The sequence below is a fragment of the Ictalurus furcatus genome, chromosome 6, assembly GCF_023375685.1.
Source record: "Ictalurus furcatus strain D&B chromosome 6, Billie_1.0, whole genome shotgun sequence".
NCBI classification, from domain to species: domain Eukaryota; kingdom Metazoa; phylum Chordata; class Actinopteri; order Siluriformes; family Ictaluridae; genus Ictalurus; species Ictalurus furcatus.
Window position 1 is genome coordinate 14325601 of NC_071260.1, and position 23071 is coordinate 14348671.

Here is a 23071-nt window from a genome sequence, read left to right on the forward strand (position 1 = left end):
TCTACTTCTCGGTTGGGCCGCAACACTTCCAGTCTTTTTGAATTTGTTAACAAGTTTGCTAACAGTGTGTAATCAAGTGTGATGTGCTCCTGTTAAAGTCCATCGCAACCTTACAACTCCCCAAAACATGGCAGTAATTTGTCTGACTTCCGACATGGATAAAGCAAAGAAAACGTCCCGGTCAAGTTTAGTCAAATCAACACAGTATGACCAGTAAACACTTACAAGTAGCACTTCTTACCTTTAAACAAGATCAATCAACATACAGACATATTAGATTATTAAATCTATAACACTGACTATACAATTCACTGTTCGAGGAGGAAAACTTACAGTACATCACAGTTAGCAGACTAAATGGTCTGCACTTATATAGCGTTTTTATCCAAAGCGCTTTACACTGGTTCTCATTCACCCATTCACTAACACATTCACACACCAATGGTAGCAGAGCTGCCATGCAAGGCACTAACTTGCCATCGGGAGCAACTTGGGGTTCAGTGTCTTGCCCAAGGACACTTCGTCATGTGGAGGCACGTGGGCCAGGAATCGAACCGCCAACCCTACGATTAGTGGACAAACCACTCTACTGCCTGAGCCACAGCCAGACTAGCTTGTTGCTACCAAAGGACAATGTGGAGGCATCCTTTGGTTTTACACAAACGTACGGATGTCGAAAAATTATGTAATTCTGAGCTCCGACTTGCCACACTTTCGAAACCGAAGATATTAAGACCTTGAGATAGGCTCCTGATCTACCACCAGCCTGACCAGGATGAAGCGCTTACTGAAAATGAATGAATGTGTTGGACTCACAATGCTAAGTCTAAATGAATTAAGTCAGCCGTCTGGATTAAGTCTTTACATGCGTGTTGACTGAAGTCACCGTTCTCTGTGTGCAGTTTTATGTCAATTCCAGCTACATATTTTTTTTGTCGTTTAAAGAAAAGACTATATCGGCAGTGCAGTTATAAAGAGATCTGTTTTATTTATCCATTTAGTCTAGAATCTAGTCTGAATTCTCCTCTTAGTATTTGAGTCACACAGTAGACTAGATTGAGTCTGTTTGCCAAAAGCCAATATTTGTGGCTCACCATGGCTTAGCGTATATCTTTATTTAAGTCTGAATCCATGTCAGCTTGTGTATTAATTTAGTGTGTGTGTGTGTGTGTGTGTGTATGCACGTGTGTGTGTGTGTATGCACATGTGTGTTTGTCTAAGTTGCCATTTGTTATGGATTGTCAGCGGGTTAATGGTCCTTTTATCCACCTGTGATGATTTGATCAAGGATTAGACTCATTTCAATCTCAGCCTAGCAATCACAACCTCATAACCTACTCCTTGGAGCAATCCTTGTTGAAGGGGTCTGAATAGAACCTTTAAAGTTTCCCCAGAGGAACAAGACCAAGAACTTTGGTTCCTAGGTTTTTGAACCTTTTTGGGAGTCCTCATTATAACATTGTTGACATGAGATATGAGATAGTAAATTGGGTTTACTGGTTAAGAGTTAAAGTTATGAACACTTAGAAATAAAGAGGTTTCTTAAAGCGCGCCTATTATGGTTTTGAAACGTTCCTAATTTTGTTTAAAAGGTCTCATACTATAGATTTATATGCATGTAAGATCAAAAAACACTTTAATGTGCTCATAATTTAAACTGCAGCATTACCTTTTTCCCCCAGTGTCACAAACGACTCGTTAAATGATCCGTTCTAAAGGATTCATTCTAAACTCCTCCTTTCAGAGAGCATACTCTGCTCTGATTGGTCAGATGTCCCAGTCTGTTGTGATTGGTCTATCGCTGTCAACACGTTTCAAAAAGGACATGCCCACTACCATAACGAGTTTCGGCTCCATCTGTTCGCAAAACAGCCGATGAAGATCAGAGGCAGGGCTTATTGTTACAAACCTACGTAGGTTAGTACGGGAAGTAAGTCTGGAATTACGAACGACTCGTTTCAGCTGTTCAGAATCGGTTCCTTCTTTTGGGAGTCAATAACTCCGTTTGTCGTGCACTTTGCAGACTTTTTACATTCACAAACAGTTATATAACACTCCACATGAAAGGTAATATTTGAAAAACCATAATAGGTGCACTTTAAGTGAGTTGTTTTTTTTTGCCATAGTTAAGGGATTTTATTTACTAAAGAGTATCTAACTGGAACCCTTTAAAGATTCAAACAGATAGACAAGCTAAAATCTCCTTAGGATTTCCATGGTTAACATTTTGTTTCTCCATTTGCTCTTGTTTCTGATGTCTGCTGTGTTTCAGGCGTGGGTCTGGACGCTGTGTATCGGCAGCTCTTTGGTGTTTGGACCCATCCTGGGGAAAACATGGCGTCTCTACAGGGTCTTTACTCAGCGTTTACCTGACAGGAGAGTGGTGAGTTCACTCTGAGGACACAAGCTCTAAGCAGTTTTTTTATACTGTTTAAAATTATTTCAGCTATGTTGAAGCTGAAACCCCTATTCATGCAACTCAATCGTTTTTTTATTTGTCATTCTAACAATACACACAATTAACAAAAATACACAAACTAATGTCATTTCTTTAAAAACTATTGATTTGGCTTGTGGTCTGCGATATGTACAGATGATAACTGATATTCAAACAAGCATATATTTAATTCATGTATCAGGATAGCAGTATATCATACACTCAATGTCCACTTTATTAGGAACACCAGTACACCTGCGCATTTGTGCAGTCCAATCAACCAACTGATGCTCTTGACCTGTATCTGTATGATTTTCTCCACACTGCTGCTGCCACATGATTGGCTGATTGGATAACCGTGTGAATGAGCAGGTCTACAGTGGATGGTGAATGTATATTAAGAATTTGCATGTGATACTTTTGTTGATTTCTGTCTTTCAGATCATCCGTGATATTCGGTTGATGGGTTTTGTGGCACTGTTGGTCTTGGTGGATTTGCTGATTCTGGCGGCGTGGAGCCTCACCGACCCTGTGAAGTGTTTCCGATCAGTCAGCGCTCTGGTCAAGGTATAGCACAAAAGTTAATGCTTTGGGTTACTGATCAGAAGGTTGGGGGTTCAAGCCCCAGCTCTGCCAAGCTGCCAGTGTTGGGCCCTAGTGCCCTTAACCCTCTCTGCTCCAGGGGCTCTGTAATATGGCAGAGTTGTTATAATTTATCAATTTGAGCAGGAATAAATGTTCCACAGAGCGATTAAAGCCCATCTCCTTGAGACGCTCGCTAAACACCTTGTAAATCTCTGTGTTCTTATGCGTTTTTGAAAGTTTGAAAGTCAAAAATATGTTCGTCAGACCGAATTTCAATGAGGGATTTTACCATGTGTAAAATTTTATGGTCCAAGTTAAACCGTGATTCATGTTGCGAGCCATTAGCAAAACAAGCACACTTTTTACATAACGCATTGTTCCCATCATGCATTGCTATAGACGTTGGTCCGTTGGTCCGCTGGGTTGGATTGCTTTCTCACAACAAGCGAACCGCTCCAGAGTGATCTCAAACTGATTGTTTTGGTGCCAATATGAGCGTGATTGTCGTGTTCACATATGTCTAAACGAACCGAAACAAGGGAGGAAACGCGCAATTTTCCAAAACAAACCCTCTAAACGAACCAGGTGTGAAAATTCCTTCAGGGTTCTGATGTTCTTCAGATCTGAAATCTTAGGGTTCTGATTGCTTAAAATCTGAAATCTTACTCTTAGCAATTTCAAAACAAAGGGAACAAAATGATAAAAATGTAAATTTTTGAAGATACTTTATTTTATTTTATTTTATATGACACGTATATAATTCAAAATATACAAAATACATACTCGGGTACTTTTGTCAACTTCCAAGCTCCGTATTCTTTTTTTACTTTTACTTTACTTTTTGTCTTATTACTGTACCTCCTTTGTTAAAACAAAGTGCTGGTGAAGTGCTGATCACGGTTTTCTGCAGAAGTACAGAATAGTTGTTACTGCCCCCTGCTGGTAAACACTGGAGTTTCAGGTGATTAAAAGAAAATCAATGAATTTCTACTTACCTGTATGAATACATTACAGTATTGACAGTCTGTGTTAACCAACAGTATAAAAAAATGAAGAATTGTACAACCAGCCTTCTTCATTGTGTGGAAAAGTGGTCACTTTTATGTCAGGAGGTTTTGTTTTATTTCTCTATATTAGGTGGTAGAGTTTGATGTGCGTTACTCCTTGTCTCAGACGGACTCCTGCTCCTCTCACTACTCCGAGCTGTGGGTTCTCCTCCTCTGTGCACTCAAGGTGAGAACACAAACATGTAACACCACCTGTGAATGCTTCGCTTATAGTCCTGGAGTTTTCCTGCACTGCGGAGTGAATCATTTTACCCACACACCCCTCTAATGTGGCCGTTTCAGTTTATAAATGTCTTCATAATTAAGTAATGAGCATGTTAGAGAGGCTAAAAATAAAATGTGCTGTGTAAATGATCCCTCTTTAACTATCAGCGGGTAGAGGGAGATGCGTACTCCTGGGCGGCCTGGGAAATAATTCCATTATAATACTTGCACAATATTTGAGACTGCACATTAATTATATTAATTATATTCTTATTCATTTTATTGAGCTTACTGGATGAAAAAAGTTACATATATTTTTTTCATTCCGAACAATTTCCCTCAGGATCAAAAATTGTCTGTCTGTCTGTCTGTCTGTCTGTCAGTGGAGACTGTAAGACTGAGGGCATTACCTGAACTTTATTTTATATAGTTCCTTTAAAAAGTCCTCTCAAGGCTCTTTACATGGGAAAAGAAAATAGAAACAGAAGTACATAGCATAAAACAAAAAAAGCTATATAAGAATGTATCAATAACAGTTAACGATAAAATTCTATTAAAATAATAACAATAATAGTAATAATTTTTTTTTTTTTTAAAAGTAATCAAGCAAAAACTATATTAAAGAAACATGTTTTGAGAGAAGATTTAAATACACTAAAAGACTGGGCTTCTCTAAGATCAGATGCTAGTCAGTGCCATGGTTTTGGAGCAAAAGAAGAAAATGCCCCATCACCTATAGTGCGTAAACAAGTCTTAGGGACACGTTTTGGGGTGTAATGGGTTAAAAGCTCAGCCAAACACTGATTAGAAATAGAAAGGAGAAATTACGATGTCGACTACACCATAATACAAAGCTGAAGAGGTTGTTGTGTTCTGTCCAAGGTACAGTCTTATTAACAGTTATAAATCTGATAAATGTGAAGGTTTTTACGGCTTGTAATATACAATGTGAAAGCGCTGTGTTGCTGATTCATGTTTGGGCACTGTGTGTTTAGATTGGGTTTGAAGAACAATAAAAGCAGACACACTGACTACGTTTACATGGACAGCAGTAATCTAATTATTGACCTTACTCTGATTAAGATAATAATGTGATTAAGGTGTTTACATGAGTTGCTTTTAGAATACTCATTTACATTTACATTTACATTTATTCACTTAGCAGACGCTTTTATCCAAAGCGACTTACAAATGAGAAAGATACAAGCAAAGCGATATATCAAGCAGAGAACAATACAAGTAGTGCTACCATACAAGATCCATTAATTGAATTCCGGAAGAAGCAAAGTGCAGAGTAGAGGTGTAAGTGCAATTTTTTTTTTTAATTATTATTTTTTTTTTATTATGAGTTTGTTAGGTCTTCATGGAAGAGGTGGGTCTTTAGCTGTTTTTTGAAGATGGTGAGAGATTCTGCGGTCCGGATTGAGATTGGAAGTGCATTCCACCACGGAGGAACAGTTAGTGTGAAGGTTCTGGAAAGGGACCTTGCGCCATGCTGAGTTGGAACTGTTAAACGTCGGTCGCTAATCGATCGCAGATTGCGAGAGGTAACGTAGGCCTTCAGGAGAGAGTTGAGGTAGGAGGGTGCTGTTCCTGACAAGGTCTTGTAGGTGAGCATCAAGGCCTTGAACTTGATGCGGGCAGCTACAGGAAGCCAGTGGAGGGAGATGAAGAGGGGTGTGACATGGGTTCTCTTGGGCTGGTTGAAGACGAGGCGCGCTGCAGCATTCTGAATCATCTCAAGGGGTTTGATGGAGCTGGCTGGGAGGCCTGAAAGCAGTGAGTTGCAGTAGTCCAGTTTAGAGATAACAAGAGCCTGGACTAGTATCTGTGTAGCCTGTTCGGTGATGTAGGGTCGGATTTTCTTGATGTTGTAAAGGATGAACCTACAGGACCGTGCAGTTGCTGAGATGTGGTCTGTAAAGGTCAAGCCGTCATCAAGAATCACCCCAAGGTTCCTGGCCGTCCTGGTTGGCATGAGTGTGAGTGAGCCGAGCTGTACAGTGAGGTTGTGGTTGATTGAGGGACAGGCTGGGATCACGAGAAGCTCAGATTTTGCCAGGTTAAGCTTAAGATGGTTTTCCTTCATCCAGACCGAGATGTCCGAAAGGCAAGCAGAGATGCGTGCAGAGGAGATACTCCTTTCATGTTCCCGTGTTACATGTTATAGAACATAGATCGATTAACGGCATACGTCATTACGTCACCACGACACGCCGTCCGACGTCCCTCCAGAATTTCACACAACATACAGTTCATCTTTGTTATGGTACCGTATACAGTTTTGACTGTTTCATTTTTAATGTTACAAAAGCTTCAAGTGCAGTTAATTATTTGTCATGCTGTCCGTGCAAACAGACGACTGCTTGAAGCCGTGGGCTGCGTCTGAAACCACATACGTACTTACTATATAGTAGCCAAAATATGTGCATTTCTCCTATATACACGTGTATTTCTCCTACTATATACACGTGTATTTCTCCTACTATATACACGTGTATTTTTCCTACTATATACGTGTATTTCTCCTACTACATACACGTGCATTTTTCATACTATACACTTGTATTTCTCCTACTATATACACGTGCATTTTTCCTACTATACACTTGTATTTCTCCTACTATATACGTGTATTTCTCCTACTATATACGTGTATTTCTCCTACTATATATGTGTATTTCTCCTACTATATATACGTGTATTTCACGTACTATACACTTGTATTCTCCTACTATATACGTGTATTTCTCCTATTATATACACGTGTATTTCACCTACTATACACATGTATTCTCCTACTATATACGTGTATTTCTCCTACTATATACACATGTATTTCTCCTACTATATGCGTGTATTTCTTATACTATATACACATGTATTTCACCTACTATACACGTGTATTTCTCCTACTATGTACATGTATTTCTTATACTATATACACATGTATTTCACCTACTATACACGTGTATTTCTCCTACTATACACTTGTATTTCTCCTACTATGCATGTGTATTTCACCTACTATATACTTGTGTATTTCACCTACTATACACGTGTATTTCTCCTACTATACACTTGTATTTCTCCTACTATGCATGTGTATTTCACCTACTATATACTTGTGTATTTCACCTACTATACACGTGTATTTCTCCTACTATGCACTTGTATTTCTCCTACTATGCATGTGTATTTCTCCTACTATACACTTGTATTTCTCCTACTATGCATGTGTATTTCACCTACTATATACTCGTGTATTTCACCTACACTTGTATTTCTCCTACTATGCACTTGTATTTCTCCTACTATGCATCTGTATTTCACCTACTATATACTCATGTATTTCACCAACTATACACTTGTATTTCTCCTACTATGCACTTGTATTTCTCCTACTATGCATGTGTATTTCACCTACTATATACTCGTGTATTTCACCTACTATATACACTTGTATTTCTCCTACTATGCATCTGTATTTCACCTACTATATACTCATGTATTTCACCAACTATACACTTGTATTTCTCCTACTATGCACTTGTATTTCTCCTACTATGCATCTGTATTTCACCTACTATATACTCATGTATTTCACCAACTATACACTTGTATTTCTCCTACCATGCAATAAAAAAACATATTGTCAGCCATTTCTTCAGAACAGCACACTTTTCAATTCCTCAAACAGGACACGTTGCTTTGTTTTTGTCTGGATACTTTTGACACGAATTTCATCCTGTGTATTAACTTCAAGAGACAGATAAAGTGAGGCTGGTGAGGGAACACCAGTTTCTACAGCTGTTATAGTGTAACTGATGCGTAACAGGAATGAACTTGTGTCGTGGACGATCCACAACATCAAATGTAACTATAAATGGTTAAAAAGCATGATGTGTTGCACATTAGTATGTTTAAAAAATGTTGCTGTGGTATAAGAGGAATAAAACTCTTGAGATGCTGCACATGCTGTTATAAGAAAAACTGTCAACTTTGGCTGCATCCCTCCATCGTATCTCTGATTATTTTCCTATAATAGCTCCAAGATGTTTTAATCCTTACTTAACATGATAAATAATAATGTCATACTCCTGTTCTGTGCTGTAGGCCGGTCTGCTGGTGTATGGCATGTACCTAGCTGGACTGACCAGTAGCGTTAGCCTGCCTCCAGTCAACCAATCCCTGACCATCATGACCGCTGTCTATCTGGTCACTGCATCCACCGCTCTGGCCGTCCCCGTCTCTCTCTATCTGCGCTCATGGCCCAACCTGGTCTACAGCATGCTCTCTGGAACCATCTTCATCTGCACCACTGCCATTAACTGCCTTATATTTGTGCCCCAGGTGAGAAATGGTATAACACGGTATAAACAAGGTCTCATTCTTAACCCATTACACAAAGTCAAATTTCAACTTGTTCTGAAAGAAAAAAACAAACAAACATAGACATCATTAATCAATAAAGTGAGCTCAGGGTTCGGCGACTCAGCATAAGTTGTCAGTGTATAGAGGACATTGCTGATGTCAGCTCTTTCACAGAGTCCCTGTTGGCTGGAGTTCCTGCGCTGGTGCTTTAGGAGATAATGCTTGACCTAGCTGATGATAAAGAAGCACCTGATCAGTAAAATGTATTTATGTATTTATTCATTGTTGTCTGGATGCACATACCGCTACTGATTCTTCAATTGGCTACATTGATACAGTATATTATGATAATAATAATAATAATAATATTAATAATAATAATAATAATAATAATAATAATAATAATAATTATTATAGTTTTTTATTAACCCTTTTTATATCACCCCTTTATTGCTTCACATAGCAATAAAAAACATAATCATTTTAAAAATCATAAAAAGAAAATTTAAAAAGAAATCAATTTAAAAAAATGAATAAAAACTCACCCAGCAGCAGTGAATGATTAGAAATAGATTTATTTATTTATTTATTCATTCATTCATTCTAATTATGCACTGTTGCTGGGTGAGGTTTTTTTTTTTATTTCTTTTAAAATTTTACTACAGTTTACCTATGACTGGCATTTCAATTAATTATACAATATACATAATATTTAATTGTTCCATCAAATACCTAAATCATCGTATTTAAGAACTTGTTCATCATCCACTCTCAGATAGTGTTATCTTTAGTGTTTTGAGTAAAAAAATTATGCAGTAATCACACACACATACACACATATATATATATGTGTGTGTGTATATATATATATATATATATATATATATATATATATATATATATATATATATATATATATATATATATATATATATATATATATACACACACACACACACACACACACACACACACACACATAGACATACTAAAGATGCTGTGAATGGAGACTGTGAATTCTGCTCCACCTGGGCCAATTGTTTGTGTCTGAAATTAGTAATTCGGATGAGGATGCAGAAGTCAAAAGCAACTTGTGTGATTCGTGTGATCAAACTATTCATGTGAGACGTCTTTCATGCATTTGTTGACATATAAGTGACTCAAACCATTCAGGTAAGATGAACTGCCCAGTGCTCGATAAAAACATTACTCACACACTGCTGGGAATGATTAAGCACAACTCATACACACTGCATTTAACCTTAAGGCCAGGGAGCAGTCAAAGTTGTAGCAGATTAAAGTAGGACATGCAAGTGTGATTCATTGGAATTGATGGGAAGGAACCTCTGAACAGTTTCTGCTTTAATGTTAAAGAAAGCGGTACAGCAGGATGAAATATAATTGCAGCATCTTTTATTTAATAGAACTGTATATCCACTCTTTCTTCCCCAGTTGACCCAGTGGAGACAGTTTGAAGAGGATGTGAACCCTCAGCCCAGCCATATGGCCAAGTACTTCAGCAGCAAGAGCCTGCGCTCCAGCGAGAACGACATCTACTACCTGCTCGGAGAATACGACTCCATGAAGAGGTTAATCAGTGAGGTACGAGCACGTCTCTCGTTGCTGACGTACTGTATCACCGTGCTCTGATATCATTTACAGCAGGGCGGCTCAGCCATTCACGCTAAAACTACTCTAAATCTACACCTGGTGCTGATATTCCTTATGGTTATGAATGCTGTGATTAATAACATGCGAGATACATTATGCAGCAGCACATCTTCAGGACTCCTGACTAGAGGAAGCTTGAAAAATATACTGTAGGCGTTGGGGGGGGCCTGTTTAGAGTATATTGAAATTACACAAATTACCTGCATGTATTTCACACCTCCAAGGTTGCCAGATGTTTCCTGCATCTTATATGCTTTGAATAGCATCCAAGTCATCACCTTAAAAAGGTGTCAAATGAACTGCAGTGTAACATAAAATACAATTTAGCATTTTAAAAAACCTCCAACAGGAATCTAGTTTCCAATAGATTGCCTCAGAAATTGTTCTAGTGATTATCCCCACATTAATCACTTCAAAATGTAGTTTAATTTAACAACATGGGTTTCATCCTGGGGTGCACGGTGGCTTAGTGGTTAGCACGTTCGCCTCATGCCTCCAGGGTCATGGGTTTGATTCCCGCCGTGTGTGTGCGGAGTTTGCATGTTCTCCCTGTGCTGCGGGGGTTTCCTCCGGGTACTCTGTTTTCCTCCCCTAGTCCAAAGACATGCATGATGATTGGCATGTCCAAAGTGTCTGTACTGTATGAATGGGTGTGTGATTGTGTGCCCTGCGATGGATTGGCACCCTGTCCAGGGTGTACCTTGCCTTGTGCCTGATGCTCCCTGGGATAGGCTCCAGGTTTCCCCGTGACTCTGAAAAGGATAAGCGGTATAGAAGATGGATGGATGGGTTCCATCCTCATTATTCATAGAGGTGGGTAGAGTATCCAAAGATTTTACTCAAGTACAAGTAAAACTACTAATAAAAACAATTACTCAAGTGAAAGCAATAATGTTAATAATTACTTGAATAAGAGTAATAAAATATCCAATGAGAAGGCTACTCGAGTAGCAAGTCACTAGTTACAGATCTGATTAAAATGGAGGGAAAATCCTGAATCTCAGACTACATGGAGGACTATAAGTCACACCTTTCCTTGAAAGTCTGTCTGTTCTGTTAATATGATAGAAAACCTGGGTTCAAGATGAAGCTGCATATCCCAGTCCTGTGATGGGTACAATAACACGCATCCTGTCATTTTCAACACAAAATCTCACACACACACCAAAAAACAAACATTTTCCCAACAGTTGACTGTCTTAACATGTTAACAACACAAACCTGTCAGCATCTGCATTTAAACAAGACAACAGAACAAACGAACAGGAACAGAACTGAAGAGAAAGTGTGTGTAGAGAGAGAGTGAGTGTTTGTGTGTGTTAGTAAAAGTACATTTCTGTGATTAAAGATGAACTTGAGTTTTGCTTGTAGTTTCTCATTTGTAAGTTGCTTTGGATAAAAGCGTCTGCTAAATGAATAAATGTAAATGAGTAAGAGTATAAGTATGGCCAGTTAAACCTACTCTTAATAGTAATTTTTTTCCCCCAAAAGTTACTCAAGTAAATGTAACGAAGTAAATGTAGCGCATTACTACCCACCTCTGATTATTATCTGAATTAATGAAGCCACGAGAAATTGAATCGAGGTCATGAAATCGTAATGTGGGTGTGAGCTGTAGGCTATTTTATAACTCACTATTTTAAGTTTAATTGTTATTATCTTATCAAGTTTTATTATTTATTATGGGTTTTTTTTTTTTTGCATTTGATACATTCTCCTGGAAAGAACATGCAAAGCATGAACGAAGAGCTGATAATTGTATCCACAATAAAAAAAGCAATGTCTCTTATTACGACATGTCTCCTTGACAGTCCTCCATGCAGAAAAAAATGCCTTGTGGACTTTAAAGAGATTATAATATTCATTAAATAGAGTCATATGTATGTATTTCATATTGGCTATTTGTGTGTATTTACAGCCCAAAACATAAGTTTCTCACTTTCAGCCATCATAACAGTGATGCTGGACTTAATCCTGTTCTTCACATGAGCTTATGTTGTGCTCAAGTCCATGTTTAGAATCGTGTATAAATGAGACTCAAACTCCACCCCTATGTGAGTAACTCTCAAGTAAATTCTGAACAGCGCTTAATTCTGCACTTATCTCTGCATACGGCTCAATAGTAGTAATAAAACTTTGAGAGACGTGCACTGGTAACGTAAGGGTGTGTTGCTACATCCAATTCATTCACAAGAGCAAACAAAAGATCTAGGGTTAATTCCAGATGTGGTGCTTGCATATGGAGTCTATTTTGTTGAGTTTGTCACTCAACTTTTGGTGCAACAGGAAGACTGTTTAGACAAGTGCTTTAACCTCGTAATTGTAACTTCAGTGTGTTGGCGCATAGTGTAAACAACTAAAAAACAATCCACCCAGTTATTATACTCTGCACTGTATAGTATATGAACACAATTTGAAAGGATGGAACATACTTTGGGATTGTCATTTCATAGGTATGGCCTCTTTGTGATGCATAAAGTGTAAGACGATTATCCCGTGAGCTCTGAGATTAGTGGTTTTGTGAAGGCTCCTGCTGAGGATTCCAGAGCTGGGCGTGAGTAGCTGTAAGCCATGCGTCACTGAGACATGTTTGAGGCCTAGCCCTTTTGTTTTACATTTCCCCAAGGCACCACTTTAAGACCTCATATCCTGTTAAAGCTTTCCTGCTCCATTCATTCACTTGCAGAGATCTTTATCTGTTCAGAGTGCTGTTGTTATTTGTAATGGTCCACATGATTATAAAGGTCAGCCATTGTAGGTTTAAACGTTCTGTGGAAATTGGAGCTGATCTAGAAACAGATCACATTTTACACTCTTGGAAAATAAAAAGATTCCACCTAGCACCCGAAAGATTCTATGTATAACCCTATAGTGTAGAGTTTCCATTAGGGCTGTGATGGTGGCCATGACAACTGCGGTGGTAGTTCACCTGTGGTGGTGTCACATCACAGGCCACGTTAATGTTTCTGCTTGAGTATGCACTATGACAAGTACAAAGTACTACGTTTTGTATACAAGTGTAATGATAATAACAGTTGCTATATTCATTTGTATTTATAGCCTACCATGTAGTGGGAGATTTTATATTAATACACAAATTACATAATCATAATCAAACGCCTTATATGGTATTGTATGGGTGGGGGGAGTGTTAAACGGGCAAACACTACAAATCTCAGGAGCCATCTCCAGGCATGTCACCTGGCCATGGTTTTTTTTTTTTAAACTTTATTTAATATTTAGATTTCTAAACATATTATATTATATTATAAACATACCATCCTACTGGTATTTCTTTCAAAGTTTTATACTGTAGGCTTGTAGTATACTACACTTGTAAAAGAAATAAAGTATTCCTTAGAGAAATGTGCGATTGTGTTTCACTCACTTCTCCTTCTCCCGTTGTGGATCAATCACAATACCGTATCCCACAGCGCCCTCAGGCTGTTTCTCATTGCAACAACATGACACAACAAGGATATATTGAGTTGTTTCACTGACGGAAGTGCTAAAATAAAGCCTCATTTAATTTTTTAATATTTTTATTCCGCTTGTTTGGTCATTAACCACCGCGGTGAATGAAATTTATATCACTATATAATAGTAAAAAGTGGTATAAAGCTGCCACCATCACAGACTTTATACCACTTCCATTTCAGAAAGAAAATCCATGTTAAGAACCTTTAAGGAACATTTTTTAAAGAGTGCATGTACTGTACCTTTTCTCAGAGTTCTTTGTTCTTTGTTTGTCACTCTTGGGGAACTCTCAATGGTTCTATGTAGAATCCTAAAACAGAGGGTTTCCATTTTAGAAGATTCCAAGTTGATCTCCAAGAACTAGATCCTAGCTAGAACTGTTATCCATCCTAAGAACCCTTTTTCTGAGAGTAATATTCAGGTTAGATGAGCAGTTTTGCTCAGCAGAATTGCTCTACCCTAAATAAAGTCCCACTGGGACTGGGCCCCTGGGAAAACCGTTAAAGGGTCTATGTGCTGTCCAACAACAGACTTTTTTCCAGAAAAGCACCCTTTTTTTTGAAGAGTGCAGCTAGCACCCTTCAGCATTCTTCAGTTTGTCACTGTGAGGGAACTCTTTATTGGTGTAATGTAGAACCCTACAGAAGAGGCATTACCTTTCAGAATGAAATCCATGTAGAAAACTTTTAGAAGGCTAGAACCATTAACTGTTAATCCAAAGAACCCACAATGAACCAAACATACTGATTTGTGTATTTGGATAAAGTTCTTTTACTAACTGAACTGTGATTTTTGATTGTATGTGTTCTCCTAATGCCAGAAAGATGCAGTAATAAACAGCCTCCAGGAGCAAGTGAAGAACGCCAAGGACAAACTGCTGAAGTTGATGTCTGTGGGCCACCTGCAGGACGAAAGAGAAATGGACTCTTCCACCACAAACCTCAATTCCTCCTCCACCCAGACTACAGTGGTACCTCCTGAGCCTCCTGCTTCTCCTCTCCCCATGAGAGAGGTTACTCCACCTGCTGCTCTCTCCACTCCACCATATGTGCCTCCTCCATCAATTCCATCTTCACCTCCTTCACTCTCCTCTTATGAAACACCTCCTTCTTCACAGAACACAGAGTCTTCACCCTATTTCTCTCCTCACAGTCCAGACAGGGCTCCACAGAACTCCCAAGTAAGCCACTTGAAACTTGAAAATGCAGGTTTGACCAAAGAATCGCAGCCCAAACGGAACTTTAAGAGCACATCTGTCAGCGTCGAACCTTCTGAAGTAATGAACATGCCTTTAGATTCACCTGTAAACCTGATTACGTTGCATGAGTCCACATCTCCGGCTTGGTCCGGTCCACCTCCAGATGCAGCAGGTTCAGTGGTAGAGTCCATTGTGCCTTCAGTGGTGGGTCGCCAGGGTTTTGTGAGCAGCGAACAGCTGGAGGAGATTCTGCACGATTTGAGTGTGGATGCCATAAGCAGCTCACTCAGATCGCCAGACGGAGTGAGAAGACCATCGTATCCTGCCAATCCTGCTGGAGTGAGAAGACCATCGAATCCTGCCAGTCCTGCTGGAGTGAGAAGACCATCGAAGACGATTTTCTCATCCCGGTCAACTCTGCAGTTGTACTTTCCAAGCATCTCACCATACATGATGCGAAAACGCAGACCTCCATTCCATGCGTGCAGAAAGGGTCCTCCTCCATACTACTACCCAGGCTCAGCGCCCCCTGGCTGTAGGAGGACACGTGAACTAAAACCAGCTTCCAGCACTTCTTTGACGCACAAGGAATTGCATAATACGGAAAAAGAGGGAAATGAGGGCGAGAAAGAGGATGAAAGCTCTAGGACATGGTTTGACTCAAATACCCAATCACGCTCAGGCAGGAGGAGATCGAGACGCACCCCTCGAGACTGTTCTTCTATAGAACAGCCCTCAGGTTCTTTAGCAGGGCTTGAGAGGACCGGAGCTACTGATTCGTATGGATATTCAGACTCGGAGTCCAGCAGCTCAGAGGATTACTGCTACTACCACCGGCCATACTGTGAAGCCTGCATGCACAGTCCTTATGCCTCCAGTGACAGCAGCAGCTCAGAGACGTCTGACAGCGAGTACACAGAGCTGGATCACTCCTCACATCCTGTGGTCAACTTCAAAGAGGACCTCAAACCCACATTTGTTTGAATAGAGGAGGTCGAATGAGACATGGGGATCCAAAAGGATCAGACTGCAATAAAACAGGGCACTAAATACAAGCATCTATGTGTATATGTATATGTGTGTGTGTGTGTGTGTATATATATATATATATATATATATATATATATATATATATATATATATATATATATATATATATATACACACACACACACACACATTTAAATATTAAAAAAATTACCTACATTGAATTCCAGAAATTAATGCACAGATTTTATGGCTGGAATCCTATAATTGGAGTCCAATTCTAAAAGTCCAGTTGGAGTCCATGTCCAAGTCTTTCATGTGACAAAGTGACAGTCAACTATTCATTTCCAATGCCACACAGAGTCGTTATTCCTTCTAGATTTGAATTTAAATTTTCTTGACTTTGTCCTAATTAGGATATAACTGAAATAACAAAACAAAATGAGTGCTACCAGTAATTTCCTCCAACCAATCCTGCGGTGCAGCTTCTTCGACTAAACCGACTTCTCTCCCAGAAATGTAAGAAAAATTGATAACTGTGGATTCATATATTCATGGGTTTCATTAGAACATATTTTAATGTAACATGATGATATTTATGTGTACAGTAGATTATATAGAGTATATTTGGGCTATTGCCATCTATTAGCTGGACAGGTCACGCCCACAAACAATAAATAACGAACAATTTCACTGACTTCTCACTTACCAGTGTGAATGCAGGGTAATTTTGTATAGTTCTCACAATCAGTGGCGGACTGAGCACTAGGCAAAGGTAGGTGACTGCCTTGGGCCCCCAGAAGCCAAGAGCCCCCTAAAAATGCAAATTATATATATTTTTAATGCTAAATATCATATGCTGAAAATGTAAATATCAATGTTAAAACACTGAAATGAGGGGCCCATTCCTATATATTGCCCAATATCACTAAATCCTCCCCTACTCACAATTCTGCATTATGCTATACACCATCATTACCCACAGGGACACAAAATGATGATACAGTGGTCCTCTTAGCCTCAAGTCTCATTAGTGTAGCTGAGCTTCAACAAGCTGATAGTGCATAAAGGTAGAAAGCGCCAAGAGCAAAGCACTGAGAAGGAAAAAGGGCACGAGTTTACATTTTATATAACTCATACTCATAAACGTTTTTCATGTGTAAATACTGACACCTTCATTTATATGATATATGTTCAAAATTTTACAACACACAAGCACTGTACACACAGTTAAATTATTCTAAATGAAATGCACGATGTCTGAAGCAAAACACATATTCTGAACAACTTAGAGAATTTCCTTTAGGTTAAACCTTACAGTCAAAAGCTCTTTTCAGCCATTTTAGCTGTTATTCTCATGCTTTAACACATCTGTAAAGAATCTCAATCTGTACTGAAGATGTGTCTTAATATCTCTCTTTAAAAAGAGACCAAGTGGATGATAAAACGATAAAACAACTACTTGTTTGTTCATGTAATACAGTTTATACATGTTCATACAGTCTGAAATGTCAAACTTTAAATTTGTTTTGGATTTCTATTTATTCCTCAAATTTGAATGTGAGTTTTTTTTGTAGATGATGTTTGTGTTGATAACTAGATAAAGTTTTAGTTTATTATTTATGTAATTTAAAACTTTTTTTAAAAGATTGTTACCAGTGACTGCCTCAACTGCTGTTTTGCTGTGCTGGTTTATGTTAAACTGAATTGTTGCTTTCACACTTGAGAGTGTTTGCTTTTTTAATATATATATTTGTATGCTTTGTTACTGTTTACTATAGCTTTCCTTTCTTATTAATCCTAAAACATCCTGAATGAACCAGTTTAAGCAATTCAATTCTTTAGGGTGGCTCATAACAGGTGATACTGTACAATTTCATAAACTGCAGGATGTGTGCAAAATCAGATATATATGCCAAAAAAGGGGTTATGCCCTGTTTGACCACCAATCAGTATTCCCACAAAAACCTGATAAGAAATGCTTGTGCATAAATTCATAATCTACAAAGTAGATTACTGATATCTGTATTTCATTTATGACTAGACAAAATGCTAATTTAAGATACCATCTAATCACATTTTGAGTATTGATAATACTGTCATGTTCGCATGTATGGAAGCTCCAATTTAAGATATTTGCCTTAAATACCTTAAAACACAAATTGTAGATTGTTACTAGTCCTAAAGAAATTTGAGGTATGTCTACTTCCGAGTCATAATTTCAGTTAAAGCTATCTTAAATATATTCTGGTAACATAATTGTGGATGTCTTAAAATATATTTTGACTTATTGAAATGTACAGTCCCCTTTAAAACTATTGAAAAGGCAATGAAAATTCATTTGCTTCTTTTTTTATTTTCTTGTAGCCTTAAGACATTTTAGTTTTAGACCACCCAATTTGTAGGTGAGTAAAACTATTGGAACAGATGTTGCTTGTTACTCAGGTGTGTCTTGGAGTGTGTCTTGTGTCTCTTAGATTGATTATTTAAACAATAAATGGCTCTGAACATTTACTCTTGGTTTTAGCCTTCAGTTTCACCAGTGAAGACTGTGCTTGTTGTTTAAAAGGATAAGGCAACATGAAGATCAGAAAGCTGTCTATGGGAGAAAAGCAAGCCATTTTGAAGAGGAGAAAAGAGGGAAAATCAATCAGAAGCATCGCACAAACAATGGGTATAGCCAATACAACAATATTGAATGTCCTGAAGAAGAAAGAAACCACTGGTGTACTAAGCAACAGACTGTAAATGTAGATATCTTGAATTGTCATTCTTTTCAGAAGGTCGACATTTCTGTATTATTAATTCTTTATTCTAATAGTTTGAGATACTGGATTTGTGATTTCCATGAGCTGTAAACCGTAACCATCAAGATTAAAACAAAAAAGGCTTGAAATATTTCAGTTTATGTGTAATGTATCTAGAATATATAAAACACTTTTTGAATTAAATTAGGTAAAAAATGAACTTTTCCACAGTATTAAAATTTTTTGAGATACACCTGTACATATTCATATATTTAGTTGTTTTAAATTTTGATAAATTTGCTCCTTAAAATGCCAGTATCTTCTGGAAATAAACAATGTAAAAGTCCCAAATAAATTTGTTATATTTTTATATGTAATTTTTTTTGTTATATGGTGCCAGAACGTACCAAGCTGACCATTTACAGACAATATTATTATTATTATTATTATTATTATTATTATTATTATTATGTAAATTCAATATGTCGGCAGGCTATTGGATTAGAAAAAAATATTAAATCACAGATGTAGTTATGGACAATAAAAAAGGTGAGTGATATGTTTTCGCACTTAATTTGTAACTTCTAAGGCCATAAATAAAAAAAACGATGGCAAAACAAAGGTTGTCAACTAGCAACTGTGCGGATTAGTTACCAGCGCAACCTAGAACGCTGGTTTAGGATTGGTCTGCGTTTTTTTCGTCGGTAGAGTCCTATTGGTTGTTCTTGCGATCAATCGATTTTCCGTCCGCGCCTGCGCCCGCCCACCACTTCTTCTTTTGGCAACCGAGCCCTTCCAAACGTGTACTACGTCACGTGGAACTCCGGAGGCAGCGGTGAAGATTGGCAGATTACGCCATGTGTTCTGGGCACGCGCGAAATGCGATTGGTTAAGAGCGGGCGCGCTGCGCTGCGCTCCGCCTCTTTTGGGAGCGCATATGGCGTCGGATTGGCCGGCGCGAAGCCTGCGTGCGCGTGCACGCTTTCCGATTCCTGTTGCTACGCTTCTTGCGTGCCGTCGTATTCGCGTTTTAGGAGGCACGTAGAGTGCGTAAGGTTGGAGGAAAGGGGGGAAAAAAAAAGAACGAGCGCGAGCGAAGAAAGCATAGAGCAACGGACGGAGAAGGAATTTTAAAAAAAGAGGAGAGAGACAAGGAAGATTTCAGGTTCGCGGAGGTTTTTTTGGGAGGATTTAATAAAATATTTTTAAAAAGGAAAATAATCAGTGTGCATGGAGTTACGAGGAGCGGAAGTCCAGTGGTGGATATCAGTGTTTAAATCCGGTGATTGGTAAAATCTCATTCGACTCGTTGGGTGAAAGCGGAGGGATCCGCCATGGCTGGAGCTGCTGGATCTCCACCTCAGTGTATGAAAAAAATATGAAACATATACTGGAATTCTGTTTATAATAGTACAAAAAAAAACTCCTTGTTTTTTTTAGAGGCTGTTGTACACCATATTGATATTGTGTGTACAGAGACTATAATAATACACAGGAGAAGCGGTTTGTTCGAGGCCCTGTTTTCTGATGAAATAAAATTTGCCTTGACAACAGTATTCAAGATTTTAGCCAAGTCCTTGAAGGGGAAAACAAACAAACAAACAAAACGACCAAATACAAACAAGGAGGCAGGAAATACAAGCTGTGGACGTGAAAGAAGAAGATAGTCTTAGGGTATTTTTCCTCTTTCCCTTCATCCCGTCCTCCATTTTTTACACAATAATCCTAGTCGGAGATTAAAAGTCGAGGCTCCAGGCGGATATTTCTTTGCTGACACACAGGTTGGAGTCGGTGTTGAGGATTGGGAGCATGTCGGGGCGGCCCAGGACCACGTCCTTCGCGGAGAGCTGCAAACCCGTGGCTCAGCCTTCAGCCTTCGGGAGCATGAAAGTCAGCAGTGAGTATCAGTGATCAGGGGGTGATGGAGAGGAAACACACACCTCACACAAACCTCACGCACACATCACGCACGCATCACATCCAGCTTGACCAAAAGGAAATGAAAGTCAGCTGTGAGTATCAGTGATCAGGGGGTGATGGAGAGGAAACACACATCAAACACATCACACACACCTCACACCACGCACACATCACATCCAGCTTGACCAAAAGGAAAACCATAAACACATCATCATATCTATTTTATTTTGATGTATGCTGATTTACATCTCTAAATTGTGTGTGAACGTGTGTGATTGTGCCCTGCCGTGGGTTGGCACCCTGTCCAAAGTGTCCCCCTCCCCGAGTTCCCTGGGGTAGGCTCCAGACTCCCTCATGACCCTGTGGTAAAAATGGATGGACACATTGACTAGAATTAGCTGTGACCCTTCCGAGCGCTTCATAGAACATCTGGTATACGGCTGGACGGTATACGTTATCGATTATTGTAATAGATTGTCACCGTATGTTTTCCTGAGACATTGCGATATCTTTTAATTATGTTTCTTTATACACTCACAAACTGACTAGAAGGAGCTGTGTCACTTCGGTATGTCTCGATAAAATAGAAAGGGACAATTTTATTGTCGGTGCACTCGGGGGATAAGGTTGGACGTAACATATATGATGGTATAATATTGATATCGTGCTAAATTTCATCACAGCAGTACACTTTTCTGAGATCTCGAGGATGTCGTGGTATCTTTATTACACTTTAGAAAATAACTACAAACTCACTAGGAGGAGCTTTGACACCTCAGTGCCGAGTTACAGAGCTGGGAGATATGATGACATCATTTATTATAATATCGGTATTATAATAAATGATGTCACCAAACATCTTGGTGGTGATGTGGAGAGCTGACGTGATGGTGTCGTTAGAGTTCCCTTTGACCAAACGTGACACCTCGAGTATGCAGTATGTTCCTGAAGATCTCTTCGGAAAACGTTTGGTCCGCGTTATGATCCGCTTGATTCGGCTTTGGCGCTGAGATTTTCAGGGAAGTACGTTTGGCTACATCGATGCGAAGGTGGGGTTTTTGGTGCAAAGTAGAAGAAAATACTACTGCGGTAATTTCTAGATATCCGCTCGCCACCTGCACTGTTTGTGGAGATCCTATTTGATCACACTTGATCCTGAACATCCAGCTGCGTGCGTTATGTCAGATTAGCCTTGACAATACGCTAAAGGATATCCCGACTGCCCTGAATGGAGTGTGTAAACTTTTAGGCAAAGCATTTCATCATGCAGCACTGTTCATGCTAACCGATTCCTGGAGCGCCAGCAGGAACCAACCCAGATCTTGATCACATTTGATGATAACCTTGCTTGAATTTGAACTGAAGTGTGTTTTTTGAGTTCTGCTTTTGCTTCCAAGCACCACCGCTATGTTTTTGAGAGCAGACTGAAGGAGTGCTCGCATGTTTCTGGAGCTCTTACAGTTCCAGATTCAGTACTAATTAATCACATTTAGTAATCAGGCTGCGGGATTGGATCAGGAGCAGAGATCTTTAGAAAGAACAGGCTTTGTCTGATATCAGTTGGCATGATGATAATGTAATTATAATGTCTACTTTGCACTTAAGTATACCTTCTTCATGCCCACAAATGATTATTTTGCTTGATTTGGGTCCACTATGACCTCTCCAGGAAGGTTTTTTTTTTTTTTTTTTAAACGAGGATCTCGCGTCAGGGGCGTAGTCGAGATTTTGTTTGTGATCTTATTGATCACGTTTGACCTGAACGATCCTGTGGTTCATAGAAAAGTTAGGTTTTCGTCGGGATGTGTCTGAGGTGACGCTGTCGCATATCGTAAGACCGTCTAACGCACCGATTCTGGTAATCGATCACATTTTATTCATGTGATCACTGGATTTGATTTGAACCTCTCGAGAAGTAGGTGACGTAACAGATCTAATTTGACTCCACTTGACAACTCTGTTGAAATGCCCCCGTCACCTTTTCAACCGAATACACTAACTCGGGGTTTAATTAATTCCTGGAGATCTCACGATCAGATGATCCCAAAGCTTGAATTCGATTAGTGAATCTTTAAGTCCTTTAACTCTCACCTGTGATGACCAAACCGTAATAATTACAGATGAGTTCAGTTCTCAGGAGATCATTGCTATATATTGAGTTCTTCAATCTGATTGGTCAGGAGGTGTTGATTTGATTTTTAGTAACAGCAGCTCGGTCAGTAGGCAAGCCACAGGTGTGTGTTAACGCGGCTTAACAGATAAAAAAAAAAAGTTGTTATTTAACAAAGAAAAACGCAGCATCGTTGATGACGAGGAGACATTTGGTAAAAAATTTATGGAAGGAGTCACCAGTGTCGGCGCTTTATAACCGGCAGAGGTAAAAGCTCAGTCCCTCCAGGTTTTT

The 23071-nt window shown here is 39.0% G+C and overlaps 2 protein-coding genes across 6 annotated transcripts in view; both read left to right on the top strand.

Moving 5' to 3' along the window:
• The window catches only part of gpr156 (G protein-coupled receptor 156), a 34009-nt gene extending 17946 nt beyond the window's left edge, over nucleotides 1-16063 (top strand). Inside the window, exons 5-10 of the mRNA XM_053627887.1 lie at nucleotides 2273-2383; nucleotides 2879-3004; nucleotides 4160-4255; nucleotides 8410-8646; nucleotides 10120-10269; nucleotides 14636-16063. Of these exons, the coding sequence (XP_053483862.1) occupies nucleotides 2273-2383; nucleotides 2879-3004; nucleotides 4160-4255; nucleotides 8410-8646; nucleotides 10120-10269; nucleotides 14636-15997 (2082 nt within the window). The 3' untranslated portion in view covers nucleotides 15998-16063. The remainder of the gene's footprint in view (nucleotides 1-2272; nucleotides 2384-2878; nucleotides 3005-4159; nucleotides 4256-8409; nucleotides 8647-10119; nucleotides 10270-14635) is intronic.
• Nucleotides 16064-19695: 3632 nt separating this feature from the next.
• The window catches only part of gsk3ba (glycogen synthase kinase 3 beta, genome duplicate a), a 63069-nt gene continuing 59693 nt past the window's right edge, over nucleotides 19696-23071 (top strand). For 4 of the 5 annotated variants that reach the window (XM_053626601.1, XM_053626603.1, XM_053626604.1 and 1 more), the window contains exon 1: nucleotides 19696-20644. In XM_053626601.1, coding sequence (XP_053482576.1) covers nucleotides 20557-20644 — 88 coding nt within the window. In that variant the 5' untranslated portion in view covers nucleotides 19696-20556. The remainder of the gene's footprint in view (nucleotides 20645-23071) is intronic. The other variant, XM_053626602.1, reaches the window with a different exon arrangement.